Source organism: Lissotriton helveticus, chromosome 3_1 (assembly GCF_964261635.1).
Source record: "Lissotriton helveticus chromosome 3_1, aLisHel1.1, whole genome shotgun sequence".
Taxonomy (NCBI): Eukaryota; Metazoa; Chordata; class Amphibia; order Caudata; family Salamandridae; genus Lissotriton; species Lissotriton helveticus.
Window position 1 is genome coordinate 121,891,940 of NC_136061.1, and position 24,465 is coordinate 121,916,404.

General features: G+C 45.7%; 1 protein-coding gene across 1 annotated transcript in view; it reads right to left on the minus strand.

Moving 5' to 3' along the window:
• LRRC75A (leucine rich repeat containing 75A) overlaps window positions 1-24,465 on the minus strand; it is a 1,113,006-nt gene that overhangs the window by 417,141 nt on the left and 671,400 nt on the right. The window contains exon 3 of the mRNA XM_078683539.1: window positions 12,186-12,298. Within this exon, the coding sequence (XP_078539665.1) occupies window positions 12,186-12,298 (113 nt within the window). The remainder of the gene's footprint in view (window positions 1-12,185; window positions 12,299-24,465) is intronic.

The following is a 24,465-nucleotide window of genomic DNA, read 5'->3' on the forward strand; positions in this document are numbered from 1 at the left end:
GCCAATGGATCTGAGGGGATCTGGACGAAAATCCTTTCAAGAGCTAAATGAGTACATGAAGCAGTGGGATGAGGCAGTGAAGGCTCAAAAGTGCATCATAGCTGCGGAAGCTGAAAGAGAAAGTCAGGACAGCAGAGCACGGACTCACTGCGGGGCTGGGGAGAGTAGCCCGGAGTGGGACTGTAGAGGGAGTAGGGGAGTCACCCATTGGGCCCGGAGTGGAGGTAGAACAGACCTGGAAAACGGGGGCCCCGGGAGTGGAGGGGTGGCGCGCCCAATACTCAGTGAAGGGGAGAGGAGAGCGCAAGAGTACAGGAACAGCTTTAAGTGTCCACACTGTGTACCTGGCACCAGAGAACTGAATGGGAGTTGTGAGAGGTCGCACCATAGTCCCTGTGATGACGGAAATGAGCGCAGCCCAGGGAATATGGGGAACCAGGAAGGATCGTATCAGATACTGAGCGATACTAGGCAAAGAGAGAGTAGAGAGCAGAGGGAGAATAACAGAGAGGTGTGCGGGGAGAGGAGAGAAGAAGAAGAGAGTGGGCAGAGCAAGAGTGGGGGTAACAGGCCCGTGTTCCATCACCTTCCTAGATCGGATGGCCGAGCATGGGACCTGGAGAGATGGGAGCGAGGGAGACCACCCATTAACTCTCCCGAGCCCAAACGTAGAGCTCGAAGTTGGGATGGTAGGGAGACCAGTGAGCCCCCTTCGAAAGACATATTGCGAGCTGAGATAAAAGCCAAGAGACTCGATGTCTCCAGTTTAAGGTCAGACCTGGATGACATGGTAGATGGTACCCTGCCTTTAGAAAGAATGGAAATGTATGAACAGGATGAAATACTGTATATGGCAAAGGACATTACTCGAAAAGCGAGAGCAGTCCATGAGAAGTTAGTCGAACTAGCAGGCAAATATATGGTGGACTTGTCAAGAACCAAAGCATTACAGGGTAACCACAGGCTGCATTACTCAGATCGAGACCTAGATGAGAGGAGAACGATTGGGCTGAAAACGCACATAAGGGAACTGATTACTGGAATAAGGACATGGAGGGCACTGGATAAGTGGGAAGAGAGGTGGTCCAAGAAAGGGACCGGCAGGAGAAGCATGATTGGTATGACACCAGGACAGCAGGGAATAGAAGCTTACCCTTTGCGTGAAGTGGCAAATGGGAACTATGTACATGTCCCTTGGAGTAGGGGAGATTTAGCTGCTTTTACCACCTCTTTCCCCAAATTACGTGAAAACCCAGTGGAGTGGTACAAGCAAGTGGAGAGATTTGTAAAAATCTCAAAGGTCCTTTGGATAGATCTGAACACGCTGTTTGACATTGTAGTACCAGGCGATCTGTGGACAGCATGCAAGGTTAGCGCTGAGTGGCCCACAACGGAGCCAGAGAGAGATGCCAAGACTAATGGGCCGTCCGAGATTGTGATGGCAAAATTCGAGAGAGTGATGAATTGGCTGAAAGAGAAAGTGCCAATGCAAGACATAGATTGGGTCAGAATAGACCGAACAAGACAGGAACCCAAAGAGACAGTCCACGAGTATTACGAGAGATTGCTGAAGGCGTTTAAACAGTATAGCGGCTTGGATGTAATGGATCCAAAAGACATAGGGCAATTTGTGTCCAAGTTCGTCCTGGGACTGAGACCGGATATTAGTTTAATGATTCAGCAACACTCGATTTGTTGGCAAACTAAACCCCTAGATGAAATACTGAGATATGCCAGGTACTGCTGTGATGAGATAGATTCCAAGGCTAAGAAACTAAAAGAAAAGTTGATGGTGGTACAGATGCAGGCAGCAGGGAAGGGGGGACCGCAGCAACAGCAGCAAGGGACAGGTACAGGAGGAAAGAAGCAGTACAGCCAGAACAAGGGCAATGAGGAGAGTTCCACCTTTAGACCCAGAATAGATATAGCTGCCTTGAAGAAAACGACAAGGTGCCACCAGTGTAACGAGGTGGGGCATTGGAAACGCGAGTGCCCCTACAATGTAGAGATAGGAGAACAAGAGATAGAGGAGGAAGAGGTCCAGAGCGCGCCTACAAGAGGGGTAACGCCATACCAAGGAAAGGTGCTCAAAGGGGGGGGGGCTCCTCCCCGAGCCCAGTTCCCGCAACCTCCTCGAGTAGGGAGTATGGGTAAGACCTATAGACAAATGCCCCTGTTTGTGGAAGGGGAAGAGTGCTATTATGTGGACCCATTAACCGGACAGAGAGTGGAAAGAGAAGACTGCACCCTCGGGGCAGCCTTGGAGGTAGACCAAAGGGGACCCTATGTGGAAGCAGAAGTAGCAGGGTGCCCTACGACATTTCTGGTGGACACAGGAGCCACTAGATCCACGATCAGATCAGCTGCAGTTCCAGACCTGCCCATGTCTGGAGAGACCATACAGGTGGTAGGGGTCGCAAACAGGAGAATAACCAGCCAATTGACAGAACCGGTACAGGTGAAAATAGGGAAGTACAGCGATGAGCACCAGTTTGTGGTTTGCGATTCAAGTCCTGTGTGTCTGCTAGGAAGAGACCTGTTGTGTAAATTGAATTGTACTATATATTGTACACCTCAGGGAGTGGAGGTATTGACCAATGATGATGATGCAGATTTCAAAGTTGCAAACTCAAGAATATGCGTGGAGCTGTACCCTACTTTGACAGTAGATGAGCTCCCCTGGGACTTGAGAGAGACAGTGGCACCAGAAGTATGGGATTTCACTGGGGAAGAGATTGGATTGGTCAAAGGGGTGGACCCAGTGAAAATTGTAGTGAAACCGCATGCTGAGTTCCCAAGAACACCCCAATATAAATTGACTCCAGAAACGATTGCAGGCATAAAACCCGTGATCGAGTCCATGATTAAACAGGGAATACTGAAAGAAATCGTGGGTAGTCCATGCAACTCCCCGATTATGGGTCTGCAGAAACCAAATGGGAAATTTCGGATAGTGCAGGACCTTCGAAAGATTAATAACATAGTCGTTTCGTGTTGTCCAGTGGTACCGAATCCATCCGTGATACTGTTTCAGATTCCATTCCAAGCTGAGTGGTTCACTGTGATCGATCTTTGTCAGGCCTTCTTTTCGATCCCTCTGGACGAAGAAAGCCATTTTCTTTTCGCATTTAAGCTGGAAAATCGCGTCCTAACATGGTGTCGTATCCCTCAGGGGTATACAGAGAGCCCATCGATCTTTAACCAGCTTTTAAAGAAAAATCTTGAAAGTCTAGTGCTGCCCCAGAAGTCAGTTCTGGTCCAGTACATAGACGACCTCCTTGTGGCGTCAGAAACAGAAGAAGCTTGCAGGGAAGACTCCATTGCTTTGTTAAATCACCTAGCTGCCAATGGGCACAAGGTGTCCCCGGGAAAATTGCAGTACTGCCTGACAGAAGTGCAGTATTTGGGACACAGAATAGAGAAAGGCAAACGAAAAGTGTCACCAGACAGGATAGAGGCGATCATGAAAATGAATGCGCCTAAGACACAGAGAGAGGTCAGGATGTTCCTAGGGATGGTGGGTTATTGCCGACAGTGGATCGTGAACTTTTCACTGAAAGCAAAGCCCTTGCAAAAACTGACGCACAAAGAGGTGAGCGACCCGGTACCATGGGACAAAGACTGTTTGATGGCGTTCTTACAGCTGCGAGAGGACCTGTGTCGTGCTCCGGCATTGGGAATGCCTGATTACAATAAACAATTTTTTCTTTACTGTTGTGAGAGAGAAGGTTGCGCGTTGTCTGTGTTAGTCCAAATCCATGGGGCACCCGTTAGAGGTGTGCGTGCCCCATTCTGTTGAACTGTTGATGACCAGGACCAAAACACAGCATCTGACCAATAGCAGGCTCACGCGCTATGAGCAAGTTATTCTTGCTGCAGAGAATGTGACCCTCAAGAGATGCTCTGTTTTGAACCCTGCTACCTTGATGCCACTTCCAAATGATATTGAGGATGATGATGAATATACAGACCATGACTGTCTCGATGTGACTGAACTATGCACCAAACCCAGACCTGACATCGTAGATGAGCCACTGACCGACCCAGACGAAATTTTCTTTGTCGATGGCTCATGTGTAAGAGACGAAGTTGGGCAGTTGAGAGCAGCTTATGCTGTTTGTACAATTACTGGAGTTGTGGAAGCTGGGTGCCTGGAAGGAGTACACTCCGCTCAGGTAGCCGAGATTATTGCCCTGACACGTGCTTGCTTAGCAAGCAATCAAATTCGAGTCACCATATACACCGACAGCCAGTATGGGTATGGGGTAGTTCATGATTACGGGCAGTTATGGTCTCAAAGAGGTTTCATGACCTCTTCAGGCTCTCCCATTCGCAATGGAGAGTTTGTGCGCCTGTTGTTAGAGGCATTGCAATGCCCAGCAAGTATCGCAGTTGTAAAGTGCACCGCACATACCAGAAATGAGGACTTTGTTTCGAAAGGCAATAGATATGCTGATGAAGTTGCGCGGTATTGCGCGGAACAAGGTTACTCTTTCACAGAGGTGGAAGTGGGTGGAATAAATGTAAGAACTGAATTAGCCATGATACTGGAAACTGTTGATACTTGGGATGAACTGTCAACCATGCAAGAAAATGCTCCTGATTCTGAAAAAGAAACATGGGAAAAGGCAGGATGTGTAATGGGTGAGACCCATTTTTGGGTCTCAGCAGATGGCAGAGCAGTGTTGCCCAATGAGATGGTGAGTCCAATGGCTAGACTCATACATGGTCCCGTACACTTAGGGAGAGATGCTATGCTGAGAGTGTTTAGACAAACTTGGTACAATCCTAAGTTTAGAATAGCAGCAGAAGCAGTGTGCCAGCGTTGTGTGACCTGCCAGCAGCTGAACGTAGGGAAAAGAACACCAGTTGCACTAAGTCACATAGGAAGGTCTGGAGGTCCATTCAATCGAATGCAGATAGATTTCATTGAAATGCCAAGGTGCAACCGCCTCCGCTATGTCCTGGTGATAGTTTGTGTGTTCTCCAGATGGGTTGAGGCATACCCTACACGTAGGTGCGACACCCTCACAGTGGCTAAGTTACTGCTCAGGGAACTCATTCCTCGCTTCGGGGTGCCGGCCTTTTTGGAATCAGATAGGGGAACACATTTTAACAGCGAGCTTGTGAAGATGGTTTGTGTAGCGCTAAATATTGACCAGAAGTTGCATTGCAGTTACCGACCAGAAGCCTCAGGAATTGTGGAGCAGATCAATGGCACTATCAAGGCCAGAATAGCAAAAGTTTGTTCCTCAACGACCCTGAGTTGGCCTGATGCCCTGCCATTGGTTCTCATGAGCCTTCGTAGTACCCCAGACAGAAGGACAGGGTTGTCACCACATGAGGTGTTAATGGGGAGAGCAATGAGGCTGCCATCTGTCCCAGCTACTGCACTGTTAAATATCACAGATGATATGATCCTGGACTATTGTAAGGGGCTGTCTGACGCCATGCGTTCTGTGTCCCTTCAGGTGCAGGCTGCCGAGGTTCCAGCGTGCCAGGGCCCGTGCCATGACCTGTACCCTGGGGACTGGGTCCTGGTGAAAAAACATGTGAGAAGAAGCTGCTTGGATATTCGTTGGCGTGGGCCCTTCCAGATCATCCTGATCACGAACACAGCTGTGAAGGTGGGAGGCCTGCCCAATTGGATCCACGCGTCACATACGCGAAGGGTTCCAGCACCTCTGGAAGAAACAGCTCCTCTCTCGGATAGACGTCCAGCAGAGGACCGAGAAGCCATAGAGGGGGCTAGCCAAGCTGTAGAGGTGCCAGCGGAAGCAGGGAACGAGTCTGACCAAGCTGAGGACGGTCAGTACAACAGCGAAACAGAAGACGCTACAGAAGGAGAAAGTAGCTGGGAGTACGAGTCAGACCCTGACAGGTCTGAGAGAGAGCGAGAACAGACAAGAAGGAGAAGGAGTAGAAGGGCACGTGGAGAAGCTAATTGGCCGCAAAGAAGGAGCTCTAGCCTGAGGTCAACTCCAGAGGTAACCCTTCCTCCGATATCCGAAGACTCAGACCCAGAAGAAGGTGCTCAGGGCGCTGAAGCACCGGACCGAAGAAGGTCAAGAAGAGCGCGTGTGCCTAACAGAAGATACTCCACACCTGAGTGGACATATCTGGCGACAAATGTCTGTGAAACCGGAGACAGGGAGGATCCGAGCGGTGGTGGTGTCCAGTTCTGAGCCCATTATCACCGTGGAAATAAGACTGTTGGTACCCGGTGTCGAACAGGAAGGGTCACTAACATTCATGCTCCCCAGACCTCCCCGCCTCAGCAAGTTAAAACACATGTTCCTTACAGAATTGCAATTCCCCGATTTTGGTACAACGATAACAGCACATGAAGAGCACAATCTTCGTTTGGAAATACTGAACTATGCTATTGAAGCTGCAACCACAAACCTGATAGTAGACTGTTAAAGAACTTTGTAAATAAAGCAAGCAGAAAAAGAAGATTACCTAGCGCCCAGGAAGCAGAGAATAATAGGGAACTTCCCTTGAGTTGATGGAGAAGGGCTAGGGTTGTCTTTATTGAACTGTTAAAGGACTTTTGCGAAGAAGGTTGTCAGCCTCCAGTTGTGTGGATTCTAAAGACAAAAGGATTGAAAAGAGACTGTAAAGGAACGAGAGGAAAAGAACTTTTTGCTAAGATAAGAGAGAGCCATATTGTCTGACGAAATGGAGGCCGGCACCCCGAACCGCAGAGCTAAATGTATAATAGGTACACTAATAGTAGGAGTGATAATATTAATAGCTTTAGTGGTAACAATTTCTTATGTAAAGGGACATGAGGAAGAGGTAAAGGTAACTGATGTGAATTCTGTAGAAACGCTTACACCTACTGTTGCTGGTGAGAAAAGGGAAAACACTCAAGAGAAAGCGTTATTAGCTGCAGAAGCCCGCAGGTTACACGTAGATAAGTCCCAAGGAGACTTTAGGTCAAATGCTTATGCTAAACTCTTATATGAATACGTGGATGCCATGGAGGTTAAGGATTGTTATGTCTGCATGCAGTTGCCGGCATCTGTAGATGAAGGAATTCGATATCATCACCTCCCGCTAACATATGGCATTACATGTAGCTTATTGCTTAGTATATTTTATGAGAGAGATAGTTTTGAATACTATTTCTCCAATTATGATTCAGTGTTGCCAGAAGTCCCAAATTATAAGCAGATGAACAAATGGGACTACTGGAAGAGTGAAGACAGATTGGCCAAGTTCTTCATTCCTTGGATTACTTTAGATACTTCACATGCCCGTAGAAATAACCTGACATGCAAGGTGTCAGAAGTCGAGAAGAAGTTCATAGGGCAGGTGGATGATCGTTACAGGAGACAAAAGATTTTGAAAAAATCAGGACAATGGAAAACAGATTGGACCGAGGAAGAGAAGGCACACAAGAGAAAGGGTAGTAGTGGTCCAATAGCTTTAGATAAAACGCAGAGAGGAAAGCTATGTCTTCACCGAGCCAAAACGTATTATGAAAATGTATACGTTGGAGAAGTTGACTGTGAGCATGCTTTTAATTTAGAGTACTACACTAAGGATTTCCTGAAGGGAATGCAAGTGATTCCAAATGTGTATTTTGTATGTGGAAGAAATGCCTACGTGAGACTACCTGACAACTGGTATGGATCATGTTACTTGGCAATTGTCTTCCCCAAAATATATCATGCACAAGACTTAGTGATCATTGAGGGCAAGACATCTTCGAGGGGAAGGAGAGATGTAGGCGATGCAGAAATGGTTGGAGATGTCTTTGGAGCTATGTTCCCTCTTTTGGGGGTAATCCTTAATGATGTTAAAATTAGACGACTGGCAACAGTTGTCGACAGGTTGTCTGCCAGCACTGCTCAGTCCTTAATGCTGGTAGAAGGAGAGATGCAATCGATAAGGGCTATGGTTCTTCAAAACCGTCTTGCATTAGATGTCCTACTAGCAAAAGAGGGCGGAGTCTGTAAGGCTTTGAAGGTCCAGGAATGCTGCACTTACATTCCAGACAATTCGAAGCCCCTTGAGAAAGTTATTAAGAACATAACTAATATTCACAAGGAGATCGAAGACTTGAGTAGAGAAAATGTCTGGGAAAAGGTGGGCCACGGAATGAGTACAGTTGGAGGGTGGTTTTCCACCTTAGGCAAAAGCTTTGTTTGGTACATTCTAAAACCTATCATCATAATATTGATCTGTGGGATAATATTGTGGGGATTGGTGAGAGTATTCAAATGGTACAGAGCAAGAAGGTCAGAAAGGGCCCAAAGAGAACAGCTGCAGAGATTGGCTGCCATACAAGATAATCAGTACAGGAGCCTGAGGGCTCTGGAAGCGCAGAGAATGCCAGCAATAACTGCAGTTTAAATGTTAGTGATGACCCCGAGAGGTCATCAAAGGGGGGAACTGAGAGAGCGCAAACTGACTTAAATGTATGAGTACATCACACTTACCAGTAGTAAGCACAAATCATGAGGAGAAATGCCATGAGTGCTAATAGTATCTGCAATTATATTCTAAATGTATAGCTAATATAGAGATTTAAGTAGAAGTGGAACTAATACAGAAATGTGTGACATTATATGATTTTAGTAGATGTGATTATTTCTGAATCCATGTCGTGTAGATGGTATGCGGTTAAACGCAGAATGTGGTAGGCCTCAGGGCCAGAGCTAAAGGGAAGGTGTTTCTTTTCACGACACAGATTGTATTAATGTTTTGGTCATTGCATTAAATGGGCCATGATTTATAGAAATGTTTACTGAATAATAGAATAAGAATATTAACATGCTTTAATTAATATAGAAGTTGAATGCTATAATCATGCTGAGAAATATTGTAGGCCTGAAATGTTTTAACATTGATTTACACGTACATGTCTGGGCTGAGAAATGTTGCAAGCCTTTTTAGAAGTTTATGAGAGTTGGGTTCTTGGCTGCAGATATCTGTCTGCAAAGGATAAGGGGGGATCCAATTATAAATGAATGAATAGAGGTCTGTTCAGTGGACGGCCTAGACATGGAGGAGGGTTCCGGAATGTTTGAGGGGTATCAGCGGGCCGGAGAAGAGTCTGAGAAGCAAGGTCAACTCTAACGTATGAGGCCCAATACAAAGCATCATGGAAAAAGCCAGAAGCTACACCACGTGAGAGGCGTCTCGCAAGGGGCGTCTCAAATGTTGTTGACTGTTTTGTATTAGGGACAGCACCCCTGGGTGGAGTTAGAGCAGAGACCTGAGGACCCTTTAGAGAGCGGATGGGTAGGCAGAGAGGGGTCATGACTGGAGAACTATAGGTTTTCACCAAGAGACTTAGAGTGGGTGACTTCCCTTGGGGGTCATTCACTGCTGACACCTTTGTTAGGTTGGGATTTGGTTAAGTAGGGATACCATCTAGAGCAGGGTAGGGACAGCCTAACCTTTGCGTTTTCCTCCAACCTAAATGAAGGAGAGATATGCGTCTATGCTGATAGCTTTATTATTCTTAGAACTTGTGTTAGTGATTTCTGTTGCTCGTCTGAGGGCTTTCCGAGAGCACATGTATGTAATTGGACCTGTGTATCTCGTTAATCTCATTCTGAGATGCTTGTATTTGCAGCTTATCATATCTTTACAATAAACTTTTGAAAGCTAGAAGTTGTCTGTGATCTTTGGGAGCAGAGTCCTTTATTGGGTGAACTAACTTGGAAATAGGTGCACTTTCTTTCCTCACAGACAGGCAACAAAGGTTCAGTCGACCAGATCGAGGTTTGGATCAATAGATATAAGGTATCGATCAAAATCTCGCCCTTTCAGTGGTGTAACACACCCTAATAAATGTAGTAAATAGTTGGGAACAGGTGCTTTAAGTCGGGTATGGTGGGGTGTTTGTCAGATTTCACTTGGGATTTTTACATACACATACAGACAAAACCACACACAATCTCTTGTCTGTTCTAAAGGTCTTAAATATGGTTATTTTTTATAGTACATTGAGTTTTAAGTACCCCTCACAATCTGCATACCTCTCCCCTCCTACTGCTCCTTAAGCCCCTCTTCTGCCCTGCTGCTCATTTCATATATTTTAAGCAGCGTGATTGGTGGAAAATATGAAGCTCAAACCCCCAAATCCTCCTCAAACATGCCCTCCATCACTCCCTTCTGGAGCACACCCACCACAGTCCATCATCGTTCCTGCAATGGGGCCTCATTGTGTGTGACACCTTCACCCATACTGAGCTTTTTAGCATCCTTTGTTTGTTTTTTTGAGGAGTTTATATAGCGTAAACTAGACCCGAGACATCGTATATCAGAGCGCCAGTTTCTTTACAGATGGACACATTCATTTTTGTTAGGCACGGAGAGATTAAGTGATTTGCCCAAGATCACAGGATGTAGAGCGTCGTTGCCGAGACTCAAACCTGGCTCCCCAGCATCGAGGTCCACCGCTGTAACTGTAAGGCTACATCATATGTACTGACACCCCTAAAGCAAAGCAGGGCACACTGCTATCCCCATCCGCAAAGTCACTGCAAGAAAAACAACCTGCTGCTCACAATATTTTAATGTTAAACAGTGTTACAAACAGGAAAACATATTTTTTTTAGAATAAGCCTACACTTAGATGCTGTTAAGCTGTGAGGAGGTCAACAACAAATAGCATATGACGGTAGGGAGGAGGAAGAAATTAATATCAGTAAACAAACCTAGGTAACTACCTACACATTCATCATGTTACCATAAGTGGGGTATAGGGAGGACAACTTCTCTGAAGGGGTTTCAATTCTTACTATAATTTGCATCATTTAATGTTCAGAAATTTGCTAGGCTAGTGGAAATGTAATTCGAAAAATGCAAAGTGTTACAGATGACTGCAGGAAATCGTGCTAGGTTCTGCTCTAATAGGGCCCGGCTCAAAAATAGATTTGTGCATAAAAATGACCGGTGAGAAGACAGTTTCCAATTTCAATTCACAGACTCAGGGTTGGAGCCATATCAGCTCATAGACAGACTCACGGACAGTCACCATTATTGGCGGATCGCCCACAGCTATAGCTGTGTGCATAAAATGTAACCCTGGGCATAGGTCGTGTAGTAGCGCTACGCGTAACTACGCGGAGTGCACTACGTGAGCTACGAGTAGCTACACGAACTGCGTAGTGCACTGTGCAAAATGCTGTTCGCACTGATTACACAGTGCCGGATGCTTGTCTGCACTGTGCAATCAGTGCAAACCGCATCTTGCACAGTGCAAGCGCTCGTTTTCTGACGCTCGAGTAGATTTCTACTCAAGCGGCAGCTTTCTCACCGCAGACTGGTAGTTTCTAATCGTGAGCGGTCGCAAGCATACGCGACCACTCGCAATGAGAAACCTGACCTCCCCGCGTTGGAAATCTCGCCGGGAGGTTTATTTTCCACGCTTGTGATCGGCAACTTGATGTTACTGATGGCGAACAAGGAAAAAGTCTCGCCGGGATGTCATTTTGCTCGCTAGCGGTAGCCAACTTGACATTGAGGAACACGAGCAAGCAAAAATGACCGCTGCACCATGCTACGCGTGTTTGCACTGTGCTACGTGTAATTTGCAAAGTAGCACAAACTACGCAAGCGTAGCTTAGTACTACGCCCAGGGTTAGTGAAATGGCGGAAATGTGGATGCCCCGGGTGGCAGGTGACAATGTAAAATAGTGAAGAACACCGAAAAACTCATAGAATTGTGGATATTAACTAACAATTTGCAGCTAGAATCGTATTAAAGTAAATTCCTTTAAAAGGAAGTATTACGTTTTATTCCAAGGTGGGGAAAAAAAACACATGACTGATTTTTGTATGACACGTCATGGGAACCTGTTTTCCTATGGGATAAAATGTTTTCCCACTGGAGAAGAGAAATTCGAAGCCACAAATTGTTCTTTTGCATATAAGCACTTGTGTGCATTTCCCGCTAGCCATACTTTAGAAGATTGTTTATTAATCAGCAAAAGCTGCAATACTCTGCTGATCGTGAGCAGGCGCTTAGCCAATAACTGTACAGATTTTTTATGATCCGGGAGCTCAGCGTTCAACCTCCTCTCAATAGTATATCATTCAACTGTGCTTTGTGTCGTATGATGTACCAATATTGACCCGCCCTATCTTGTGTCATAAAGACATCTATAGCGCTGCCTGTAGAACAGGCACCAGCCACAGGCAGGCATATGGTATGTACTCACCAGGCCTGGGGTTTCCTCTTCAGCACTCCCTGTCGTCTCCACTGAGAGTGGGGGCTCAGGTGATAGGTCAGCTGCCGGCACACCTTCTCCACAGCACCAATCGAGTCTCCCTCCTGCCAAAGAACAGACAACACGTCATCAACTCCATTCAGATATTTTGACTTTGAAAAGTTCATAAAAAATGTACACAGCAAAAACAGTAAAACTTCAATTTAGTAGGTAAACATTGAGAACACTATCACACAATACAGATTATAAACATGCAGTTAAAATGTGTTAAGACCTTGTTTTAACAAAATAAAAATGATATGGTACAAATGTAATCTGACATAATGAAGTGGTGTGCGGCCTAAACAGAAACAAAGACGGAGGGCTGGAAAAGGTGGAAGGGAAACAGGGCAGAAGATACTCAGATGCTGCAATGGGACAAACATCAGTGTAATCATGGGCTGCGGTTGGGACTTCTGGGATCCTTTACAAGTTAACTCTGGTGACTGATGCACCAGTCATGTATGAGGCTTGACTTTTCTTAACGTTCTAAATATATATATATCCAATTGGGATGCTACATATAGAGAATTAGTTCTTAGTCCTGATGAAGGCCCACAGCGTCAGAGCAGAACAAGCCAGGGGATGAGACTTGTTGACCGTCTGTAAGGGTTGAATTATCCCCCTTTCTCTGAGATCCACCAAACGAGTATGTGAATACAAATTATTTAGCGCAGCACTAGGTATTTTTAGGTTGAAGTTTATCAGACAGCAAAGCTATGTTAACGCGGGATTCCTGGTCTCTCATAGATCTCTGCAACCTGTTTGCTCTATACCACTGATACAGACGCACCAATCCCCACAAAGTGATTACACAAATCACAATTATAATGATGGGTTTCAGTATGTACCAAATGATACTCTTTCCTAGGTTGGCAAACCAACCTCCAACCTTACCCATTCCATGACCTACCTTTTCCCACACATTTACTTTTGTCAGATCCTCAATTTCGTGGTGAATTGCAGTGATGTTTCGTATGTACTTCTCTAGAGGTTTTGAATTGTCCGGAATGTAAGTGCAGCATTCCTGGACCTTCAAAGCCTTGCAAACTCCTCCCTCTTTGGCTAACAGAACGTCTAGAGCAAGTCGGTTCTGAAGAACCATTGCTCTTATCGATTGCATCTCGCCCTCCACCAGCATTAATGATCTAGCAGTACTGGCAGACAACCTATCTACGACTGTAGCCAATCTCCTAAGCTTGATGTCATTCAATATCAATCCCAAAAAGGGAAATACCACACCAAAGACATCCCCAACCACTTCTTCAGCGCCTAGATCTCTTCTTCCTCTAGCTTGTTTTCCTCTCTTTGTTGTCTCTAACTTCTCGGCATGGTATATTTTGGGAAAAACAATTGCTAAATAGCATGATCCGTACCAATTATCTGGTAACTTCACATAAGCATTTCTTCCACATACAAAATATACATTTGGTATTGCTTGCATTTCTTTCAAGAAATCCTTGGAGTAATACTCCAATTGGAAAGCATGTTCACAACTGACTTCCCCTACAAACAAATTCTCATAATAGGAGTGACTTCTATGAATACATAGTTTCCCCCTTTTCTCTTTATCTAAGGCAATTGGACCCTTGCTACCCTTCCTTTGGTGTTCCCTTTCTTCCTTGGTCCAATCTGTTTCCCATTGTCCTGAAGCTTTTTGAATCTTTTGCCTTCTGTATCGAGTATCCACCTGCCCTATAAACTTTTTCTCAATCTCTGACACATGACAAGTCAAATTGTTTCTTCGGGCATGTGATGTATCTAAAGTTTTCCATGGAATGAAAAATTTCTGTAACCTGTCTTCGCTCTTGTAATAGTCCCATGTATTCAGATGCTTGTAATTTGGGACCTCTGGTAATGTCGAGTCAAAATTCGAGAAATAATACTCGAACCCATCTCGTCCATAAAATATGCTCAACAACAAACTACATGTGATTCCATATGTCAATGGAAGATGATGGTATGTGATACCCTCATCCACAGAAGCTGGTAATTGCATACAAACGTAGCAATTCTTCGCCTCCATGACATCAATGTACTCATATAGTAATTTGGCATAAGCATTTGACCTAAAGTTCCCCTGTGATTCATCTGTATGTAACCTTTTAATTTCCGCATCCAACAAAACTTTGTCTTTATCATTGATGTTTCCCTTATGATCAACAGTAGTTGTTCTCTGTGTTGACATTCCCTTGACTTCCTTGACTGCAGTTGCATCCCTCTCGTGTCCCACTATGTATGAGACAGTAACCACTAAAACTATAAGAGAAATCACTATCCCTAAAAGTGTGCCAACTATACATTTTGCCCTGCGGTTCGGGTTGCCAGCCTCCATGATCTCAAACAGGGTAGTTTTGGTGTTCTTCTATCTCCAACGTCTCCTTCCCTCCGAACAAAGTCTCTCTTTCGAACAATGTCTCTCTTTTGAACACCTGGAAGCTGACAATTTACTCCGCAAACAGTTCTAGAGTCCTGTAGAAATAGACAACCCTAGCCCTTCTCCATCCTCTAAAAGGAAGTCCCTACCATTTTTTCTTCTTCCACTCGGCGCTAGGTTATCTTGCAGCAATATTTACAAAGTTCTTTTCAAAAGTCTTTTATCAATCTGAAACTATGAGTGTTCCAAGAAGGGACACCACGTCCTCATAAATGTCCATACGAAGAAGTATTCCCTCGAATATTGGGCAATTCGTACAACAACATGGAAATTCGACTGTCTCCAGGATTATTCTTCTGATTTCGCTCAAAACAGGACAAACAAAATTAAGAGTTAATGTTTTTTCAATCTCCACTCCTGGTACTATCAACTCTACATCCACAGTTACAAAGGGGTCCGTTCTGACCAAGATCACTTTCTTCACCTTCCCAGTTCTGCGCCCCTTCGAAGACATTCACAACAAGGTATTAGTCCAAGACAATGAGCGTTCCAAGAACTTCCACTACTCGCTCAAGCATTTCCAAACGAAGAAGAGTTCCCTCCAATATTGGATATTGTGAACAACAAACCGGAAAATCAACTGTCTCTAAAATCAATTTTCTGATTCCGCTCAGGAGAGGAGGATAGACGATGTTGAGTGTCAGCAACCTTTCGGCCTCCACTCCTGGTAGCAGGAACCTTAATTGCACTGTGATTATTGGTTCAATTCTGATCAGGCTCACTTCCCTGACCCTCCCGGTTCTGTGACCCACGGACATCTGCAACGAGGTAGGTCCAATCAGGAGTAGAGTATCTTCTGTTAGGTACTCGCACCCTCCTTGATCTTCTTGGACCTTCCTGGACTTGATCCTGGGTATCTTCTTCCGGATCCGAGTCTTCAGATATAGGAACAAGCGTTTCTTCCCGAGCTGACCTTAAGCTTAGCCTCCTCCTTCTTTCCGGCCAGGTGGCTGCTTCACGCCTTGTTCTCCTATTTCTCGTCCTCACACTCGGTTCTTGATCGCTCTGGTACTGATCTGTGTCTGAGTCGTATTCACTGCAGCTCTCTCCTTCAGTTGCGTCTTCAGTCTCACTGCCGTCCTGCCTTCCTTCCTCTTCAGGATCAGATGCGTTCCCAACTTCTTCCGACACCCCCACAGCTTGACTGGTCCCTCCTTGGGATTCTTCTTCCACAACTGGACTTTCGTCTGGGAGAGGAGCTGTTTCTTCTAGAGGTGCTGGAACTCTTCGAGTATGGGATGCATGGATCCAATTTGGCAGCCCTCCGCACTTCACCGCGGTATTCGTGATCAGGATTACCTGAAAGGGCCCACGCCAACGTACATCTAGGCAGTTCTTCCGGACGTGCTTCTTGACCAGCACCCAGTCCCCTGGGCACAGATCATGACACAGGTTCCGTGATGATGGAACTTCAGCCGCCTGCACCTGAAGGGACACAGAATGGATGGCGTCAGACAGTCCCTTACAATAATCCAAGATCAGATCATCTGTAATATTCAATAGGGCAGCAGTCGGAACCATAGGAAGACTCATGGCCCTCCCCGTCAGAACCTCGTGTGGAGAGAGAACTGTCCTCCTGTCAGGTGTGCTACGCATGCTCATGAGTACTAAAGGAAGAGCATCTGGCCAACTCAAAGATGTGGATGAACAGACTTTAGCTAGTCGACTCTTCAGAGTGCCATTTACTTGGTCCACAATCCCTGAGGCTTCTGGTCGATAACTACAATGCAGTTTTTGATCGATCTTTAATGCAGAGCACAACATCTTCACAATTTCGCTGTTAAAATGTGTTCCTCTGTCCGATTCCAGAGAGGCAGGCACCCCGAAGCGTGGTATCAACTCCCTGAGCAACAGTTTGGCTACTGTGAGTGTATCGCACCTGCGTGTAGGGTATGCTTCAACCCACCTGGAAAATATGCATGCAACCACCAAAACATACCTAAGGCGGTTGATTTTTGGCATTTCAATAAAGTCTAATTGCATTCTATTGAAAGGCCCCCCAGACCTCCCAATGTGACTCAGTGTAACTGGTGTTCTTTTCCCTATGTTTAACTGTTGGCAGGTAACACATCGCTTACACACTGATTCTGCTGCTATCCTAAATTTAGGGCAATACCAAGTCTGTCTAAACACTCTCAGCAAAGCATCCCTTCCTAGGTGTACTGGACCATGTATTTGTCTTGCCATGGGATTCGCTAGTTCCTCAGGTAACACAGCCCTCCCATCTGCTGAAATCCAAAAATCCATCTCGCTTCTCACGCAACCTGCTATTTCCCATGCCTTTTTCTCTGTTTTGGGTGCGTTCTCCTGCATCACTCTTAGATCCTCCCAAGTGTCTACTGTTTCCAACATCATGCTCAATTCTGTCTTCTCTTCCGCCCCATCTATTTCTACCTTTGTGAAGGAATAGTCCTGCTCCGCACAATAGCGGGCGACTTCATCAGCATATCGGTTACCTTGTGACACAAAATCTGTATTCTTAGTGTGAGCTACACACTTTACAATAGCAATGGCAGCTGGACCTTGCAATGCTTCCAACAACAGCCGCACAAATTCTCCATTTCGAATGGGCGAACCAGAAGAGGTCATGTAACCTCTCTGAGACCACAATTGCCCGAAATCGTGAACCACACCGAAACCATATTGGCTGTCAGTGTATATGGTGACTCTCTTTCCGTTTCCTGCTATACAGGCACGAGTTAATGCAATGATTTCTGCTACCTGTGCGGAATGTACTCCTTCCAGGCAAGCGGCTTCCACAACTCCAGTAATGGTACAAACAGCATAAGCTGCTCTCAACCGACCAGTATCGTCTCTTAAACATGAGCCATCAACAAAGTAAATTTCATCAGGGTCAGTCAACGGCTCATCCACGATATCTGGTCTGGGCTTCGTGCATAGTTCAGTCACATCAAGGCAATCGTGGTCTTCACAATCTTCGCCTTCTATTACACTTGGTAGTGGCATCAGAGTAGCAGGGTTCAAGACAGAGCATCTCTTAAGGGTCACGTTCTCCGCAGCAAGGATAACTTGCTCGTAGCGCGTGAGCCTACTATTGGTCAGATGCTGCGTCTTGGTCCTGGTCATTAACAATTCTACTGAATGTGGTACATACACCACTAACTGGTGTCCCATGACAATACTCTCACACCTTTCAATGCTGACACCCGTTGCAGCAACGGATTTGAGACATCCGGGCAACGCTGCGGCTACCGGATCTAATGTAGCCGAAAAGTAGGCAACTGGTCTACGGGCATTTCCATGGGTCTGTGCCAAGACTGACAAAGCACATCCCTCTCTCTCACAGCAGTAAAGTGAAAAAGATTTCTCGTAATCGGCCATCCCCAGAGCCGGAGCACGGCACAAGTCGTCTCTCAACTGCAGGAATGCCACTAGGCATTCATCGTCCCATGGTACCGGATCACTCACCTCCTTGTGCGTCAGTTTCTGTAAGGGCTTTGCTTTCAGTGAAAAGTTAACTATCCACTGTCGACAATAACCAACCATTCCTAGGAACATCCTAACTTCTCTCTGTGTCGTGGGCGCATTCATCTTCATTATCGCCTCAATCCTATCTGGAGACACCTTACCCTTTCCCTTTTCTAACCGGTGCCCCAAATACTGTACTTCTGTCAAACAGTACTGTAACTTGCTCGGAGATACCTTATTTCCATTTTCAGCTAAATGGTTCAACAAGGCAATGGAATCTGTTTTACAAGCTTCCTCGGTCTCTGACGCAACAAGTAGGTCATCTATGTACTGAACCAGAACCGAATTCTGCGGCAGTACTAGATTTTCGAGATTCTTCTTCAACAACTGGTTGAAGATTGATGGGCTGTCTGTGAATCCTTGTGGGATTCGACACCATGTTAAGACGCGATTTTCCATTTTAAAAGCGAAAAGATACCTGCTTTCTTCATCCAATGGGATTGAAAAGAAGGCCTGGCAAAGATCTATCACTGTGAACCGTTCTGCTTGGCATGGTATCTGAAACAGTATCACTGATGGATTCGGTACCACTGGACAACATGAGACAACTATATTGTTAATTTTTCGAAGGTCCTGAACTATTCTGAATTTCCCACTAGGTTTCTGCAAACCCATAATCGGGGAGTTACAAGGACTTCCCACGATTTCTTGTAGTATTCCTTGTTGAATCATTGACTCGATCACAGGTTTTATTCCTGCAATCGTTTCCTGGGACAATTTGTATTGAGGCGTTCTGGGATACTCGGCATTTGGCTTTACCATTATTTTCACTGGTTCTACCCCCTTGATCAATCCTATTTCCTCGCCTGTGAAATCCCATACCCCTGACGCCACAGCATCTCGTAAGTCCTGGGGAAGATCTTCTACAGTCAGAGTAGGATAAAGTTCTATGCAAGATTTTGAATTGGCTACCTTGAAGGTAGCGTCATCGTCTGTAGTCTGTACCTCCACTCCTTGCAGGGTGCAGTATATTGTGCAGTTCAATTTGCATAACAAATCCCTTCCTAACAGACATACAGGACTCGAATCACATACTACAGACTGATGTTCATTCATATGGTTTCCTATTTTCACGGATACTGGTTCAGTCAAGGGACTAGTCATCCTTTTGTTTGCAACTCCTACCACTTGAATTGTTTCCCCTGACATCGGTAAATCTGGAACCACCACTGATCTCAGAGTTGATCGAGTAGCTCCAGTATCCACCAAGAACGTTGGCCCCCTTTGATCCCCTTTGATCCACCTCTAGAACTGCCCCGAGGGTACAGTCCTCTTCTTTACTCACACATTGTCCCGTCAATGGATCAATATAATAACACTTTTCTTCCTCAATAAAAAGAGGCATCTGTTTAAAGATCTTTCCCCCTGTCGCGATTTTCGGTGGCTGTGGAAACTGAGCTCTTGGAGCCGAAGTCCCCCCTTTTACCACCTTGCTTCCTGGGACTGTCGCCTTTTGAGCTGGAACCTCTTGAACTTGCTCTTCTAATTCTAGCTCTCCATTTTCAGGGTTAAAGGGACACTCGCGTCTCCAATGTCCCACCTGGTGACACTGGTGGCACTTTGTCGTCTTCTTTAAAGTGGCAAAGTCTACTCTAGGTCTCTGCCCTTCTTCATTATCCCTGTTCTGACCATTCGACTTTCGTCCCATCCCCTGTTTCTGTTGTCCGTCCTTTCCGGCTGACTGCATTTGCACCACCATCAGCTTCTCCTTTAGATTTTTCTTTTTAGAATCTATTTCGTCACTGCAGTATCTTGCATATCGCAGGATCTCATCTAGTGGTTTGTTTTGCCAACAGATTAAATGTTGTTGAATCATCAAACAAATATCTGGTCTCAGCCCCAAAACGAACTTTGACACAAACTGTCCTATGTCTTTGGGATCCATTACATCGAGTCCACTATATTGTTTGAATATTTTCAGTAATCTTTCATAAAATTCATGAACTGTCTCTTTGGGTTCCTGTCTTGTTCGGTCTATTTTTACCCAATCTATATCTTGTGGAGGCACTTTATCCTTTAGCCAGGCTATTACTCTTTCATATTTCTCCATGACACTGTCCGACGGTCCATTAGTTCTAGCATTCCTCTCAGGTTCTACATTTGGCCACTGGACACTAATCTTGCAAGTTACCCACAAATCCCCTGGAACCACAATGTCAAACAAAGTGTTCAAATCAATCCACAATACTTTGGAGATCTTTACAAACCTCTCTACCTGCTTATACCACTCAACTGGATTCTCCCTTAACTTCGGAAATGAGTTGGTAAATGCAGCTAAATCTCCCCTACTCCAGGGCACATGAACATAATTTCCGTTCGATATTTCTCGCAAAGGGAACGCCTCCATCTGCATTACCCTTCCCTCTGGAGACATCACACTTGTACTCCGTCTAACTGTGCCCCTTTTGGACTCCCATTTGTCCAGATCTCTCCACACCCTTATTCCCGATATCAACTCTCTTATGTGTGTTTTTAATCCTGTAGTTCTCTTCTTATCTAGGTCTTGGTCTGAGTACTGCAACCTATGGTTACTCTGTAACGTCTTTGTTCTGGACAAATCTACCATGTACCTGTCTGCCAGGTTAGACAGTTTCTCATGAATTGCTCTGGCCTTTCTAGTAATATCCTTTGCTATAAATAGCAGTTCATCTTGTTCGTACAAATCAATCCTTTCTAAAGGCACCGTTCCTTCTATAATCTCGTCTAGATCGGATTTTAGGCTGGAGACATCAAGCCTTTTAACCTTTATAGCTGCTTTCAGTACTTCGGCTCTCGGTGCTCCTTCAGCCTCTCTCTCATCCCAGCTCCTAGTTCTACGTCTAGGCTCTGGTGTGTTATGTGGAGTCCTCCCATGCTCCCATCTCTCTAGGTCCCATGCCTTTCCATCTTCTCGGGGTGTATGGTGAAACACTCCTTCGCGCCTCATAGCCCCGCATTCCCCATCCTGTCTGGGTTCTCGGGATGCATGGTAAGGCATTCCGTTACTCCCTCTTTCTTCTCCCTGCATCTGTGACCTCTGATCACTTGATGTATGACGTGATCTTTCACTGTTCCCTCTTTGCCAGTGTTGTACATCTTCCCCAGGTGCGTGATGAGTGCACCTAAACCTATCTCTGTACTCTTGTGTTCTTTGGTCTCCCTCGTTTTGCATGAGGCGAGACATCTCCTCACACTCCATACTCCTACCATTCTGCTCCTGCTGTTCCTTCCGATCTATAGGACGTGTAACTCTTCCATTCTCCTGACTTTGACCCTCTCGCCCCTGACTGCTTTCGCTAGCCCCGCAATGAGATACAGTCCCGTTACCTCGGTTTTCCCACTCGGGTTCTGTTCTTGACCTATTACTCGGAGTTACAGTGGACCCCTCCCATTCTCTCAAATCTGCTCTTAATTCTGTATAAGATTTCGGCCGCGGTCCCCTCAGGTCCATCGGTCCTCTCTGACCTCCCTGTCCTGTGTTGGGACCCACAGTCGTATCGAATGGGGTGTTCCACGTTACCGATCCTGGCAATTGCTTCCATGCATTTGTAGTGTTATTCCTCCTTTCCATCTCAATCCTTTCTCTATCTAACCGTGCCTGCTCTTCCCCTCTCCCATGATCTGGATTGTAAATCGACACTATAGGTCCTATGGTAACAGGTACTTGAAGAGCATCCGGTAATCCAAAAGACTCAGCCTTTTCGGTGATTGGCGTCTTTTGTACCACAAACCTTCCCACTACACTCTGTATTGTGTTGTTTTGAGGTGTCTCCTCGCCTTTGATAGGTGTCCATTCCGATATAGGGAGTGGTGTAAACCCCTCTATGGCAGTCCCATCTTCCCTTGCTAGTCCTCTATCTTCAATTTCCCCAACTCTCGGAGGTGGTCTGTCTATCAACAATCTGTTTATCACATTGTCCTCCGAATCGCTCTCCTCATCCTCTTCCATGAGGTTCCTCCCACCTACCACCTCCCTCATTGGATACAACTTCTCTACCTCAATAGCCTGTACCCTCCATCTCTTTGCCTCTTCGTCCCATTTAGAATCTCGCACTGCTCTTACCGAACGAGTCAATCTTTGTTGACGCCTGTTCAAATGCCTGTCGTGCGCCGCCCTAATCCATGCATTAAGGGCCTCAAACTGGGTTGGTCTAGGCGGGGTTTTCAACGAGGACATGGTTGCTTTTAACCTATGTAACACTTCTAACTTAAACGTCCCATACTTAGGGAACTGCATTTCTTCATTTCCTTCCGTAAGCTTATTCCAAGCCCCAATCCATAATATCGTATGCAACCCCACATTCGCTGCCATATAATGAGCTGGTGTACCCTCCGGCGGTGCCTCTTCCCCGTAATAATGTTCACTTCTTTTTCTTTTAAGAATCCCTTTCAAACACTTAAAGCACTTCATGATTTCTCTTTTCTCCGCGTTTGTTTACTTCCTGATGACAATCTACCAATCACCGCGCTGTTCTCACTAACTGGCCTATCCGATCGCGGCTGTCCTCCGACGTCACTCTAGCCGCCCAACCAGAGCGCGGCTCTAGCTAACGTCACACCAACCGCTCAATCACAGCGCGGCTCTAACCGACGTCACTCGTCCCCCTTCGCAGCAGTTCCCCTCCTTTTTTCAGCTCGTCTCCTCGGTCATGCGTGCATCCCATTCATACTCTGAAAAATGATTACTTCTGTCCAAGCGATCACCTTTCTTGACTGTACGCCAACAGTCTTTCTGTAGTTGTCACCTTAACTTGACGAAATGTCTTTCCGTTACGTCCAGACAATCGCCTTCTCTGATAGGTTACTTACACACAGTAACTTTCGACCAGCGTCCGTTACTCACACACTCACTCTTGCACTCCCCCTATCTCGGTTCCACGGCGGTCAATGGTACCTCATGACTTCCGTACTATGGTCGACAACTACTCTGGATGTTCGATACACCCAAAACCACTTAAGCTCTGGCCTGAACTTAAGATTCACCAGTTCACCCGTTTACCAGGTTACCAGTTTACCAGGTTGCGCGCGCTTACAACCTTCTCTCAATCACTCTACAGGCATTCAACTCCGCAAGACATTACAATCCAATTACCACACAAACACCGCAATCTGTTCACACATGACCCTTGTTATACTCACTCTCCTCCGATACTGCTGCTTTTCTTGCCCCGTCTGCACCTTTGGCGCACGATTCTTCCGCTGCTCGTCTCTCGATGTCTAGGGGCCTTGGGGTAAACTAACCTATCTAGATTACCTTCCTCAAGAAGATAACCATCCTAAACTGCTACCAACTGTTAACGCGGGATTCCTGGTCTCTAGTTACCTCACCAGATCCCAAACCAGGTCGACTGAATCGTTGGTACCTGTCATTGAGTAAAAGGCAATCTACTACTAGGTCAATCAGTTAAGAACTTACACCACTCTAAATAACCACTGACCAGTGATAAAGTTTAAAGAATTAATATAAAGTCAAAGATAATTGAAGATACAAACTTCTCAAGATAAGGTTTAAAAGGTACACTGGTATCACTATAAACATATATTCTTTGAATAATCTGAGTCTACAAAACAGAATAATAAGTACAAGTTCGAAAATCATCAGAGTTGCAAGAATGGATACAAGTTGCAACTTAAGAGTCATTACAGAAAAGAAAATTCAGGTTAGTCTGTCCCTACACTAGACTAAGTGACATCCCTACTTAACAAGATCTTTACCCCAAAAGGTGTCAGCCGTGGTGTCTTCCTAAGAAGATCACGCACTTCTCTTTGTCTCTTCTGTAAATAGGTCTCTTGTGATCAGCCTATCTGCCTACCCCACCGCTCTCTTAGGCTTCCAAAATCATTTGCTCTGCCTCATCCCCGGGTCGCTTTCCCTAATACAAATCACATTTCCGATAGGAACGCCCCTCGGGACGCCCCTCACGTGGTATCGAATTTGGCGGCAGACTCCATGATGGTACTCTTCGGGACCCTCGTTAAAGTTGACCTTGGTTCGCAGGCTTCTTCTCCAGTTCGCTGGTACCCCCTGAAATTCCTGAAACCTCCTACAGGCCTGCGCCAGGCGCCACTGAACAAAGCTCCATTAATTACGACTGATTAGGACCCCTCGCACCTGCATTCAGACCATCCTACAGTGGGCCTCAAATTCCCGACTCCACCATATCTATAGGCCATAAAACATGTGTAAAACTCTGTACTTGGAACCTCTCGACCTCTTCTCTAACGAGCACATTGCAGATCAAAGAAACGACATTATCTGTTCAGGCCTACTTGATTTACATGAAGCAGGTCCCTGCACTCTGAAAACATTTTAACTTGATTTAAACA